The sequence below is a fragment of the Pimephales promelas genome, chromosome 21 (assembly GCF_988280905.1).
Source record: "Pimephales promelas chromosome 21, fPimPro1.hap1.1, whole genome shotgun sequence".
NCBI lineage: Eukaryota > Metazoa > Chordata > Actinopteri > Cypriniformes > Leuciscidae > Pimephales > Pimephales promelas.
Window position 1 is genome coordinate 7344120 of NC_142789.1, and position 14301 is coordinate 7358420.

At 34.9% G+C, this 14301-nt stretch overlaps 2 protein-coding genes across 4 annotated transcripts; one reads left to right on the forward strand and one right to left on the reverse strand.

The window, feature by feature from the left end:
* Nucleotides 1-430: 430 nt before the first annotated feature.
* Nucleotides 431-9013, reverse strand: LOC120464242 (tetraspanin-33). 3 transcript variants are annotated; one of them, XM_089125253.1, is made up of 8 exons: nt 8892-9013; nt 6392-6449; nt 5577-5701; nt 5190-5264; nt 4988-5083; nt 2967-3095; nt 2003-2164; nt 431-641 (listed from the first exon to the last, which is right to left on the reverse strand). In XM_089125253.1, exons 1-8 carry the CDS (start codon nt 8949-8951, stop codon nt 531-533), a joined length of 816 nt encoding a protein of 271 aa, XP_088981379.1. In that variant the 5' UTR covers nt 8952-9013; the 3' UTR covers nt 431-530. The 3 variants fall into 3 exon arrangements, with proteins under 3 accessions (XP_088981379.1, XP_039509553.2, XP_039509552.1); XM_039653619.2 differs by lacking the exon at nt 8892-9013 and adding an exon at nt 7119-7220; XM_039653618.2 differs by lacking the exon at nt 8892-9013 and adding an exon at nt 6652-6860.
* On the forward strand, nt 7196-13757 carry reep6 (receptor accessory protein 6). The gene is made up of 7 exons (XM_039653620.2): nt 7196-7472; nt 8212-8305; nt 8465-8603; nt 8929-9097; nt 12915-12991; nt 13106-13129; nt 13363-13757. The coding sequence occupies exons 1-6, from the start codon at nt 7346-7348 to the stop codon at nt 13124-13126; spliced, it is 627 nt and encodes a 208-aa protein (XP_039509554.1). The 5' UTR covers nt 7196-7345; the 3' UTR covers nt 13127-13129; nt 13363-13757.
* Nucleotides 13758-14301: the final 544 nt, after the last annotated feature.

A 14301-nucleotide genomic window follows, 5' to 3' on the forward strand; every position in this document is an offset into this window, starting at 1 on the left:
GTAAATGTCAGCAAACTCAGCATGTTGTAAAATATATTTTATTAACATTACAGATAATACGGTAACAGTTTACAATACGGTTTCATTGGTAACGTTAATTAATGCATGTTAACTAACATGAACCAACAATGAACAATTATTTATTAATATTTGTTAAGGTTAGTTAATAAAAAAAGTCCATTGTTCATGTTAGTTCACAGTATATTAATTAATGTTGAAAAATACAACTTTTGATTTTAATAATGTATTAGTAAATAATGAAATTAACATTAACTAAGATTAATAAATGCTTTAGAAGTATTGTTTATTCTTAGTTCATGTTAAACTAAATCAGTACTAGCATAAAACAATCGAACACATTTTTCTTTGTTTATATTATCAGTAACACTTTACAATAAAGGTTCATTAATCACAGCTTTTGGCTTAGTACTCACAGTATAATAAAGAGAATTATCACAGCCTTTGCATCTAATTTGTAACATGTTATAACTTGGTATTTGAATTCCGTCAAAGTGGGCGTATAAAACCAGTCAAGACTTTCTGTTGCAACAAAGGTTTTGGATCCTGTTAGAATTCCTCCTCTTCTGTTGAACGGTTCTGATTTGACAGAGCTGTACTGAAGCCAGTGACATCATACATATCTGAAGAACAGACAACTCATTTATGATCCTCAATGCAAAGAGCTTGTTCGTTTTGTCTTTCTCCACATGAATTTAGCGTATTATACCCACACATGTTATGATAAAGGTCAGAGATAATATTTATATGGTTGTATTGTAGTGGCTCAATGTATGTTTTAATGTGATGTGGCTGCTCATGAATAATTATGTCCTGTATTAGAGATTATTATTGTTATTTTTTAAGAGATTCATTCAAAATGTAATTCATACATACAGTGGGATTCAAAAGACTTTTTTTCCACAACAAAATAGCAACTGGGCAGAAACGTTTGCATGAATTTTGGAATTTCTTTTGGCATGCCCTCTTTTGCTGTACTTACAGCAGGATCTCAAGCTGTATGTACTTTACATTTTGGGGCAAAACCTGATGATCCACGTCATCCTGATTTTATGAATGTTCTAAGAAGCATGAGCAAATCTGAGGGAATAGATTTTTGGGTCCCAATGTACTATTTTTAGTTTTTATTCCATAACATCTAGAGGAATGTATCATCTATACAATCTATATTTTTTAAAGTAAGAATTTGTTTCTGTGTAATTTCTTTGTGTGAGGGAATTAAATATAGCAAGTGAATGTAGATGTATGTTAATAATAATAAAATATATATTCTATAATACTTAATATTTGATCAAATTTGCTATTGTTACAGACAAATAAATAACAGTAGATTTACCATCTGTGTTTTGCTGAAATTTATTCTTCCACATACAGACAATCTCGCCCTAATATATTTTGAAATTAATATGATGTGCTATAAAAAATAAATAAATAAATGGAACAAATCAAATTACACAGTGCCATGTAAAGATAATGACTAATATAAACTATAAATCAACGGAGCGTTAGGATCTACTTACCTGCATGTGGAAGTCAATTAGAACTTCACCCTCCACTCTTTCAGTGTGGCAAATTTATATTTATCTATGGCTCTTGTTTTGAAAATGTACGAATTTAGCTACATTTGAAAGACTCTCTCTAGCCGCATGTGTACAGTATATATGTATTTATATATGTCTGTCTTTCTCTACCTTTAGCATTGACCATACACAAGCATAACATACTAAAGTGATACTGACAGCTAATTAGATGAAAAAGAACAACAGTTGATTGTAACTGCTTTTAGACAATAAAATAAATATATAAAAATAAATATAAATACATATATAAAATAAAATAAATAAATAAATATAAATATAAAATAAATATATATTTTAGTACATTTTTGAGGTGGCTCACAGCAAGACTTGATTTCATGCATGGAGAAGTTACTAAATGCATGCATTTAAAATAAAGTTGAAAGGACTTTTTGTGTGCGCCTCACCTCAAGGAACAGTAGGATGAGGGTCATCACTCCGACCAGCAGAAGGTTCTGTTTTCCCCACCAGACGATCTCATCAAGACAACCAGTGGTGTAGATGAGCCGACTGGCCACACTTTTCTTCATCTTTTGGGTCTCATAGCCACACATAGAGTTGAACACAGTCTACACATAAAAGAACAGACACTCTTTATAGTGTAGATTAGAAAGTGGACAGCTTTTCATGCTCGTCGAATTTTATTAAAAATAATTTCAAATTTACTATATCGCTGACACAATACAGTGGGTTTTAACCCCTGCACGAAATCTCTTTCCCACTGCTCCACATAACTGTATATAAAATACAAAAAGTTTTAATAGACCGCTACTAATAATTTGGTAACTCTTTAAAATAAGGTTCCATCTGTTAACATGAACTAACAATGAACATCTACAGCATTTATTAATCTTAGTTAATGTTAATTTTATATCTTTACTCATATTATTAAAATCAAAAGTGTATCTGTTAATATTATTTAATGTACCTGAGCTGACATCATATTTTCATGTTATCACTGTGAAGTTGCCTTGATACAATCTGTATTGTAAAAACAAACCGCTATATAAATAGAGGTGACATGACCGTATTTTCATGAACAAAGATGAGTCAATTCTGTAATAAATGTATAGTTCATTGTTAGGTAATGGTACAATGCATAAACCTATGTACACTAACCTTAACCTCAACAAACCTTATGCAAATATGCAAAATAAGACCAAAATTCAGAATGTAAATTTTCAATTGACATCACGGCTGTTCATTAAATTTTTAATCCTCGACATTCTAACAGTCTAGGTCAAAGAGACATTATCAAGCAAGTGTTTAAAATTTCTTAAAAAGTAAAAAAAAAAAAAATGCATTTACTAAATATGGATAGAACAATGAAGGCCTCTACAATAAGTGTTTCAGGATTTGACACAACCTGACCTCATTCTTTAGCCGTATGCAGCAGGAGAAGGGCACTCCGTAGGCCTCCAGACTGGGATTTTGGTCTGATGAGTTGAAGTACATGTTTTTAGACCAGTCTAAAAAAGAATCCACCCCACAGCACTTGAACTACAGGACAAAAAAAGACCAACAGTGTGATCTTTGACATTTGCATTTTCATGCACCAGCCTATCAAGCTTAACTACATAAACTACTGTTCAAAAGTTTGTCAGTAATTATTATTTTTAAAGAAATTAATACTTCAATTTGAGTAAGGATGCATGAATTTGATCAAAAGTGTAAAAACAAAACGCTACAAAAGATTTCTGTCAAATATACAGTATGCTGTTATTTTGAACATTCTATTTAATCAAAGAATGTATAGTATAATCCTAAACTTTTGCGATTTTCCCTTTATTTTACTGACGACTGCTTCTCAAATCTCTGAGTTAAATCGAGGATTCGCAAACCGCTTTCTCTTGAAAGATGGTGTTTAAAATACTTGGATATGTGTTTGATATTCTGTAGATCTCCTGCTAACGGCTAACTTATGTTATCACTGTCTTACTAAAATACTTCTGCTAAGCAGCTGTGGGCCACTATTACCTAAAACTGTGTCTAGTACTGCAGATTATCTGTCGTTCTCACTACTTTGAGGAAATATTATGGAGAAAGATTTGTTTTACCAACGTTTTTGTTACATCAGTCGTGCACTCGGCTAATGTATACATTGCATACATCCACTGTTATGATACAGTTTCCATGTGTTCACTCTGCAATATATTAGAAAAATACTCTTTGAATAAGTACAAGTAATCGGTTTGTTGATGGGCATGCACTTGTTGATTTAATATTGTGTTCAGGTAGTGACAAATTTGTGGAGAAGGAAAATATTCCAGCATTTTCTGAAAATACAATATGGGAAATAACTGCACAATTACTAGAAAAGTGTACCTTGGATATTCTACATTTTGCATTGTGGGAAAAATTTGTGGGGGAAAAACAAAAAAATTTCAAGATGTTTCCAACTCTTTTGCATCAATTCTGTAGTAATTCCTGTAGGATTATTAGGAACACCTGTTCAATTTCTCACGGAGGAACGTATGATCCATGATTCCACACTAGCGGGCTGCGTTGTGCAAGAGGGCGGTGTGGCCCGAGGAAATACAGTATCATCTGGGCTTCACTCTACACTATAACCCTCAGGTCACACTGGCCACCAGCCAAAGTATCACCTCTCTGTCAGAAGGGACATATTGGGGTGTGGCAGGGGGGACTCTACCTCTACGGAGGTCATTGAATCTCGACAACATAATTTGAGATTTTAGTCTGATTCAAGAGCACTCAGAAGGCCAAATACTGACTGAACGAGAAGAGGAGCTGGGGATGGATGATGGTAATCAGCTGACGAGAAATATGACAGTTGCTGATAATACTAAAGGAGCTTATATATGGATGCTGTGATAGATAGGCATCGTATTCCTATTGGTAGATGTGGATCGCTCAGCTGATGCGAGCTTGACAAACAAAGAACTCGAAGCTAGCTATGTTTGCAAGCTTCTTTTATAACTAGAGATGAATGATTATGGCGAATACTGTGAATACCTGACTCTTTGGCAACTTTTGCATAGATTCCAACAGCAATTAGGACAGCACTGAACACTTTTAACATAACAACAATCATTTGTTTAAAATATCTACAAATACGCTTGATCGGTTTTCAACATTGATAAGAATTTTTTTCTTGAGCAAATCCACATATTACAAATTTTCATTTAGGATCATATGACACTAAAGGCTGCTGAAAATTCAGCTTTGCCATTGCTTAAAAAAAAATTAATTTGAAATATATTACTAAACAAAATAGTTATTTTATTTTAAATTTTAACAATACTTTATCTTACTATACATCTGTGTTTTTTGAACAAATAAATGCATCCTCTGTGAGCAAGAGAGACTTCTTTTAAAAACATCTTATGAAGCTCAAATTTGAAAAGGTATATGAAAACAAATTCTTCTACCTTTTTCTGTACAAAATCAATAACATTTTCCAAGTCCTGATCATCCCGATAGCGCACAATCGCCTTCACCATCAGCTGCTCTGTCCTCTCTTGAACCTACAAGTTTTGAAAGTAATCATTTTAAAACATCATCTTATTTCTCCAAGAAATGTCCAATGGTCCAAATATAAAGTTTTAGTTGGTACCAGTGTAAATTATTTACCTTTTCAGAGAACAAAAGGCCCATCACAGCGGCTGTCACTTGCAGCAGCAAAATGGCCAGCAAAATTCCTACAAACTGTACAAATATGATTTATTTGTAAAAAATTAAAAATCTGGAAAAAAAAAACTATAGGTAAAAAAGGGTAAGTTGTCACAATGGGCACTGAGTCTAATTACTGACTAACTTGAGAAGAATATTTTTTAATACCATGTAAAATACTGTCTTGAAATTATCATCCATCCATCCAAGATTTTGAAATGTTCAAAGTACAATGTAATCTTTCCACAGCTACTGAGATAAAGCCTTTGTAACAACTTCCTCATGTCATAAATATCTATCTATCTATATATATATATATATATATATATATATGTGTGTGTGTCTGACCATGTTGAGCAGCAAGGAGATGTTGCGCAGAGCTCCGAAACAGCCAAAAAACGTGATGGTAAACAAGAGAGAACCCACAATGATCAGCAACAGCGCTGGATCTGCCATCAGTGTGTCCACTACATCTGTCAAACATTAGTAAAGAAAATATAAAGTAACACAAAATGTAGAAGTACACGGTAGGAAACACACATATTTTTCTTTCTTTTTCTTTTTTTTCTGTTTACAATTATCTATAGACCATTTCACAAGATGTAAACAACACTGGTCCAGAAGCACTTCCTGTTTCAGTTTTTTAACACTACATAAAAGCTGGGATAAAATACAACCGACAGAACATTTAAAACTGAATCAAAAAGTTAAACAAACATCTTTAAGATGTTTCCTTTACATGTGAAATAAAGAAAACAGTTACAAACTGAAGCAGGAAGTGCTTCTGGACCAGTGTTGTTTACATCTTGTGAAATGGTCTATAATAGGCTGCAGCAAGCTAACCTTTTCAACACTTTAGTCATCCTTTTTTGCCTTCATTAGATGAGTTAAAAAACGTTTTACATTACTTTACCTTGCCTTAATTTAAGGTGGTTGCACGGTATGTTACAAATTACATTTAAAACTATGATATTTCATTTAGTCTCAATTTAATGTGCCACTGTGGTCATGGAAACTATAATATTTATCAAACAGTTGCAAAATATGCATCTATAAACTTGTTGGAATATAAGCATCATATAGGCCTAATGTAAAATTTGTAAATGTTTGCAAGCTTATTTTTTAACTAGAGATTAATGAATATGGCGATAATGTTTAAATACCTGACTCTTTGGCAACTTTTGCATAGATTCCAACAGCAATCAGGACAGCACTGAACACCTTTAACACAACAACACTAATTTATTTAAAACATCTGCAATACAAACACAATTCCATATGAAACAAAGCCAAAATCAGGATTTGGACAAATACAACATACAGTAAGCAAACAGTTAACAAATAATATAACACGAATACTTATGCAAGTTGTCACGTTCGCTCTAAAAATCAGCAGAAATACATTTACAAGTCATGCTCTTACCCAAAAGATGTAGCAACACACAAACAAAGTGTACTTCACGGCTCTGAATGTTTTCTTTCTTTTAGTGTTCATGTTATCCCTCTGTGTCATTGAAAAGGCAAATGCAACTTGTATAGTGCTTCAGGTTATCTCCACTCGGTTTCACCATAACGACGTGTAAGTGCTTGTCTGCTCAATATATTCACATACCTGTCTGTCTATGCTTATCCAGTATCATATTCCTTTGTTGGAAATAACTGACACACAATGCCAAGTGAGCAGGGACCCCAAGCGGTTACAAGTTACAACTGCTCAGTACTCGGATGTATCCATAGATCATTTGTAGCCAAATAATCAGTTGTAACACCTTCACCCAACCAAACTAAACTGCATAGCATTTGATAGCATATTGATTTTTCTTTCACAAATATCATACTCTAGATTCATTTCAGTTACATTTTAAAAGTTAAGTGATACATTTAACCTACTTTCTCCGTCGTGTAATGATGTAGACAATCACAAGTAATTGGTCTCCTTGCTGTCAGTCAGGAGTGTTCATCCTCCCCACAGACACGTCACTAGTCCGACAGACTGACAGTAAGCGGATTGAGTCTGTTCAGTCAGCGAAACTGCAGATAGGACGAAATACCATCCATGTTCTCAATCATACACCTCTATTAAATTGCATAACGTGACGCTTTCTTTTTAAGCCACGATGTTTGCCATTTTGACTAAGATAAAAGAACGCATTGAAGCTTTTTTGAACGAGAAGAATGTAGTTACTGACTGTCTCAATAAAATCGAAGAAAAAACAGGTATCAAGAAACGGTACTTAGCTCTCGGTAAGTCCTAGTTTTATCTGAAGTCTTCATGTTTTATTAACGCCTAAAGTGTTTTCTGCGAATAATGACGTGTTTTGTGTTAGCTGTAATGTAACAGGTGGACACACGGGTCAGTTAGGGTGTGAAATGACAAATATCACTGCTAAAGAGAAATAAAAGACTAAACAATTAAGTTGGCTAAAAAAAAACCTCAATAACAAATAGTAGCCTATAGGGCTATGAATAATATTTTATAATATATCAAATATATTGTCGGATATTTCTCGCCCCTTATCATCACACAATTTGTGCGAAAAAGTATTAGGGCAATAGGCACTTGATGACATTGAGTTGTTTCCTTTTGTTTTCATTGAAAGAATTTATTGAAATGAATTGCAATTTAATTAAAAAAACATTATTATTATTATTATTATTATTAATATTATTAATGGTTTCTAAATGGGCAGATATTCTCTGACGTAGGCCTATAGCCTGGACACATTTCCTAACACTATTACAGGGTCCGTCTTACTAAAGTAATTACATGCAACTAACCCTAAAAACACACCGTAATCCTAACCCCACCTCTAGCCTATATCTAATTCGTATTACTCCGTAGGCCTACTTAAATCATTACTGTACGCGGATATTTTTGTGTAAGTGTAACCAAAATTGCTCCTTAAAGTAAATACACCTTCCTAAAACACACAGTAGACTACTGGTATTTCACCTTCATCCCTCAACATTTTTCTCTCAACAGGTGCTACAGCTGTGACTGGAGCATATTTATTATTTGGATATGGTGCTTCTCTACTTTGTAATCTGATTGGTTTTGTTTATCCTGCATATTTCTCGTGAGTTATGTTTTAAGGTATTTCACAAATCAATACTTACCTAAGCTGATAGTTTATTATGTATTTCAAATAACGTATTTGAGTTTGGATGCAGTATGGTGTTTGGATGCAATATACTTGCATATATTTTCAATTATTTTCTATTTACATACTTTGTAGTATCAAAGCCATAGAAAGTCCTGATAAGGAGGATGACACACAATGGCTGACATACTGGGTAATCTACGGCATCTTCAGTGTGGGTGAATTCTTCTCTGACATCTTCCTCTACTGGTTTCCTTTCTACTATGTATGTAAGGTAGGTCATGCTTTCTCAGACTAATATCCGATTTAAGAGGATAAATTATTACCGGCTTCTTTCTGCTAATTGGCAAAAGACTCCAGATAATGAGATGAAGTGTCATTTGAGATTATTCTTTGTTTATTCTTTGTTCAACCCCTTGTGGACAAGCATACGGAGATTGATTTTCTGGTTGTTTTACGATTTCTATGATTCTTAACTCGTTTCTGATTTCTTAACTTTAATAGGGACAAATCTACAGCCATGTTAGTGATGATTTCTCACACTAGATAACCCATTACTTACTCTAACTTGCTCTTTTTTTGTCTTTTCTGCTGTAAAGTGCCTGTTTCTGTTATGGTGCATGGCTCCGGTCTCCTGGAATGGTTCTCAGATTCTATACAGGCGTGTGGTGCGGCCATTTTTCCTGAAGCATGAAGCCAAAGTAGACGGGATGGTCAATGATATAAGTGGAAAGGCCATGGCAGCAGCTGAAAACGTCACAAGAGAGGGTATACAACATAAGACTGTCAGGTTTTTGAACTGTTTCAAAACACCATTCATTTCCAGAATTTTATCATCAAAGAATAACATCTAATGCATTTTAAGTGTATGCTACGAAATGGCCGCACTGTGAGGTAAAATTCATCATCAGCATAGAATGCACGCACCATTTTATTAATCCCACATACTTTGTACGCTCAGCTCACGCATGAACCTTAACATTTTTTGTACTAATAAGTGGTGTTGTTGTCAAGACCCTCTAAACTAAGACTTTGAGGGGTTGAAACCAAGACAAGACCAAGACCATATTCGTGTAAGCAGGTTATGCGACATGCCCTGATATGTTTGAGGTGTAAGTAAGCGGATAACCTCAACTTTCAGTTCCAAAAACAGAGGTAACTTTTAGAGTATGCAGAACATAACCTGCTCCGGAGCAGGATCTGTTCCAGGGTTAGTTCCAGGTGTTCAGCACATGCACCTATTGATGAGGCTCCAGTGGGCGTGATGGATTGTGCCAATATTATATATAGGCCTATATAGTTATCTTGATATATAAAGCACTCTTAAAACAAGGTATTGTTGATTTTATTTTAAAACACTATATAATTCTCATCTTGTGGAAGCAAAATAACTAAACAAAAAAACGAACTAATTATCATCAAACAAACTATAGTTCTTATTCACAGCGATATGCACTAAGTATGTAAATCAGTATTTAACGAAAGAAGAAGAAATATGTAATATTCCACACTTTTTCTTAGCGTCCGTTTCCATGGTGACTCATTGATTCATCGCTCTGTTGAGAATGTCTTGTGTGTCAACCTGGCTGAACTTACCCCCGGACGCGTTTTTGAAATGCGCATACCTCGAGTAAGCAAGGTTTGGTTTAATCAATCGAGAGTTCAGGATATGTTTGACCGTAAATAATCATACTTTCGATTACGATTTTATACAAGTACTTTTTTGCAATCATGTCTGGAATTTTGTGGGCATTAGTATTAATTTTGGTGAAATTTAAAAGTTATTGATTGCATTTGAAACAGGAAGTTCTCTTACGAGAGGTTCTCTCGTATTGCGTTAGCTAGCTTACGCTACGGGAAAGATTCAACTTTTCTGAGAAGTTGAAGCCAAAAAATTATCCTTTAATTTTGTATCCATTTTCAACGCAGTCAGAGAATGTCTAATTGAAGAGAATTGGCACTGGCTGGTTACTTCCGGGTTCTGGACTGGCTGCAGTAACACGTCTCTGTCCATGCTGGGGCGCTCGCGGTGGAGTGCAGAATGAATGGGAGTCAATGGGGTTTCACCCCCATAAATCCACTTTTCTCAGGATGTAATTTTTTGTCAAGTAAAGTTGCATTCAAAAGGGAGGGCTAAGATAATACACTCACTGAAATTTGCATTTTTAAGTTCACTTATCTGTTCTAAAAATCCGTTCAAAAATGTGATGACGTCACACAATAGCAGAATGCTAGCGTGTTCCGGCCAACAACGGTCTAACCTGTAAGAAATCAAAAGGACATAAGTACTCGTTCATTCGACTTTTGGCCTATAATCTATATTGAACTTGCGGAATCAACAATAAAATCTATGTTAATTTAACGACAAGGAGGTGAAAGAGACACTTTTAGCCGTTTAGCCCCATAGACTCCCATTCATTCTGCTCTCGCCCGTGTGGTATCACCTCCAGTGGAATTCTAATGGAACTGCAACCAAGATGATACACAACGGGGCTAATAGGAAGTGCCAAGGCTCTCCGTTAGACGGGCTCTGACGCAGTTCAACTGCAGCAGACCATGAGCGGGCTAGCTAGCAGCTCATTGGTTCGCTCAGGGAGAACTGCTACAGCCAATGAGGGAACTCAGTTGAACTCGTGGCCAATGAGAAGCTGACACGCTCTCATTGCATCAAAGTGAGTCTATAAATAGTTGAGTTTCCCGCTGTTTTCCGGTTTTCATTGAATGAAGCGAGAACGCTAGTAGCGCAAGCACGGCCGGGAATGCAATACTCGTTCCCTCATCTAGAGAGAACCGAGGTTACGTTAGGTAACCGATTTGTTTTACATCAAATCACATTAAAGATGTTACAAAATAAATGATGTTAACTTTCAATTTAGTGATATCCCCACAGTTGGGGTCTTTACAGGTCTTGAGATGAAATCCAGAAGTTTTAGCCTGACAAGCCAGACCCACATCAAGATGTTGGGTCTGGGAACACACCATTGTCAGGGTTCAATCCGAGAGGCGGAATGAACGGTTGTCTTTAAAACTCCCTCTGTATGCAATAGGATAGCGCTGCAACCAACCAGAGCAATGAAGAAGGTGACGTAGTCCGAGCGACGGACTTCAGCGCCGTTCTTTGTTTTTTTTTTTCTCAAAGAAAAGCTCCAACTTCCAGAGTCGCGGCCAAAGCCGATTTGAAAGACCGCTGTTCGCCATTAGCAGCAGCAGCCATCTTTGTTTTCAAGTAGCAGGGAATTCGGAAAAAAATCCGTCACAACTCTGCCGTCATTATGTCAAGCCCGCCCACCAACTCTTTACACGATGTGATTGGCCTGACTAGAGTTTGTTTTTTCCAGCTCGCAAGCCAACGGAGAGTTGCTAGACGGCACTGGCTGCAAAATAAAATTTGCTGCTGCTAGGGTGCGTCCACATTTTTAGCCTACAAATTCTTCTTAGTCTGAGACCAAGACTAAACCAAGTACATTCGCAGTTGTTCTGCAGTCGAAAAATTCAGAACAACGGCAAACTACTGGAGATGGCAACAACAATAGAAGTTCATGTTGATGAGCACTTGTGTGAGGGGAGTAAAGACATACCCGCAACTCTAGTTTAAATGAGTAAAGGCATTTTTATTGACCATGACTACTGGAGAGAAAGAGCACAGACATGGACAAGGATGAAATTTTTTCCATTCTCTAGTGTGCATGTGTAGAGCTTCTGTGTCCATGCTATCAAACAAACAGAGTATATGTTGAAAGGCTATGGGTTCAAGTCAAAACAGGCCAACAGTACCATTTGGCTGTCCACCTAATATTCAAATAAACCTTCAGAAAAATTGACAAGATGTAAAATACTACATGCTGGTTGTAAATTGGTAGTCTACCATTATCTTACAAAGGCCAATACTGATGCTGCTCTATATGATACATAATTCAGTTTAATGACAGCAAATGCAAAATTTCTCCAATTAAAAAAAGAAATCTTATTTTTGGCAATATTTTTTTCTAAATTCACAGACGCACACACACTCCTGTTAATCCACCAAATGGAGGTGGTTATTTTGGTAATTGATTAATCTCAAAAAGCACATATATCAGCCAAGGAGTCATTGTGAAACCTCTACATTTCCAGATCACACCTAATGTAAACTTTGAAACAAATAATAATAATAATAAATATAATATTGAAACTTAATCAAAATATAACTGCTGTTCAGCTGTTATTGGCCAGCTTTGTATTTCATAAAATAACACATGGATTGATTCTGTTCAGTTATCTACAGATTACAGCAAGACAAATACCAATCTGCAGGTTACATTCCAAATATAGAGACTAGAAACAAACCGATTTAGACAGATCAGACCCGTTTAGTACATTATGTAATATACTATAAACGTGTAATTGTCGAATAATTTGAACAAGCATTACTTTATTATAAAAAGTTAGATTCTGTTCCAATTTAAAAGTGAATTAATTAGTTTTAATTACAGCCCTGATTGAACTCATTGTTTGCATAGATTAATGTAAATGTCATTTTTGTTATCATATTTTTCTCATCTGTTTAAGTTTTCACTTGTTCTATCCATCAATCTTTCTGTTGCAGTCCTTTACACTCTCGCGAGAAACCGGACTGTTGGCCCAGCTGAACCTGATGCCAAAAGACTGCCCAGTTCTGTTCCTGTATGTTATGATATTGTTAATAAACCAAAAAGATACACATTTTTCCATTCTCTGGTTTTCTGCACATTAATCAATCTTTCTATACTGTCTCTCCTTTCATGTCTCTGAATGTAGCCTGAACCCACTGTTGATTAGATGGTAAGTTTTTAGTTTGTGTCTGTGTGTGTGCATGTATAAATGAGGTTTAATGTTTATACTCTCTCTCTCTCTCTCTCTCTCTCTCTCTCTCTCTCTCTCTCTCTCTCTCTCTCTCTCTCTCTCTCTCTCTCTCTCTCTCTCTCTCTCTCTCTCTCTCTATATATATATATATATATATTACATGAAGAAAATATTTATTTTCTTATTATAAATATGTATTTTTTAAAATACAGGTAGCCAGAGTGGTCTGAGGAGACAAATCACTTGACACAACATGCAAGAAATGCGGCATCATGTTGAAGACTTAACATGACAGCAGTATCATAGATTCAATGTAAAGGCCTCAATGAGTGAATTGTAATTCATCTTCATCTGCATGATTTTCAGGCACCCATTGTCAGGAGTGCTTGGACTTTAATAATTTGGTATATTTATTTATATTTCTAAACTGTAAATGTCCTGAACACTTATTTACGTCAGTTATGTTTTGCTCACTGCAAATATACATTTCTAGCGGTGGTTTAAATGTCTTTGGCATTTAAATGTAGCCAATTACAAATGTAGACAATTCAAAAGAAATGATTGTATTTGCGGTTTTCTCTGCAACAATTTATGTTGTATTTATGGCATTGGGATTTTGCAATCTTAATATTAGTATGATAAAATATGTAAGACTTCAAACTCAATAAATTGGTTTTGTACTATACATTTGACATCAACTTAATTCCTTAAAGTAAACTGAATTAAATGTGTCCAACTATTTAGTTTTGAGATTTGTTGAGATTGTTAACTCAAATACTTGTAAATAACGAAACAGAAATTATTCTGTTACATACATGCTCATCATTTTTTTTCTTTTAAGAAACATAACAATATCTATTCTAGTAATAATAATAAGATATTGTGAAATTTTTGGTTAACCAGAGTGGGGATGATTCCCAGGGATTTCTGTGAGTTAAATGAAAAGCTTATTAAATCATAAAATATCTAATAAAAATAATAATAAAAAAATAAACAATCAAAATAAAACACCTAATAAAAAAGATTTTCATTTTGCTTATTTGCATGGCATGTTGGGGAATCCCTGCATTGCATGTAAATATGAAATATGTGAATTTGCAGATTTTATTATAACGCCACGTGTTTGAAAGACAAAAGCCTTCCAAAGACAG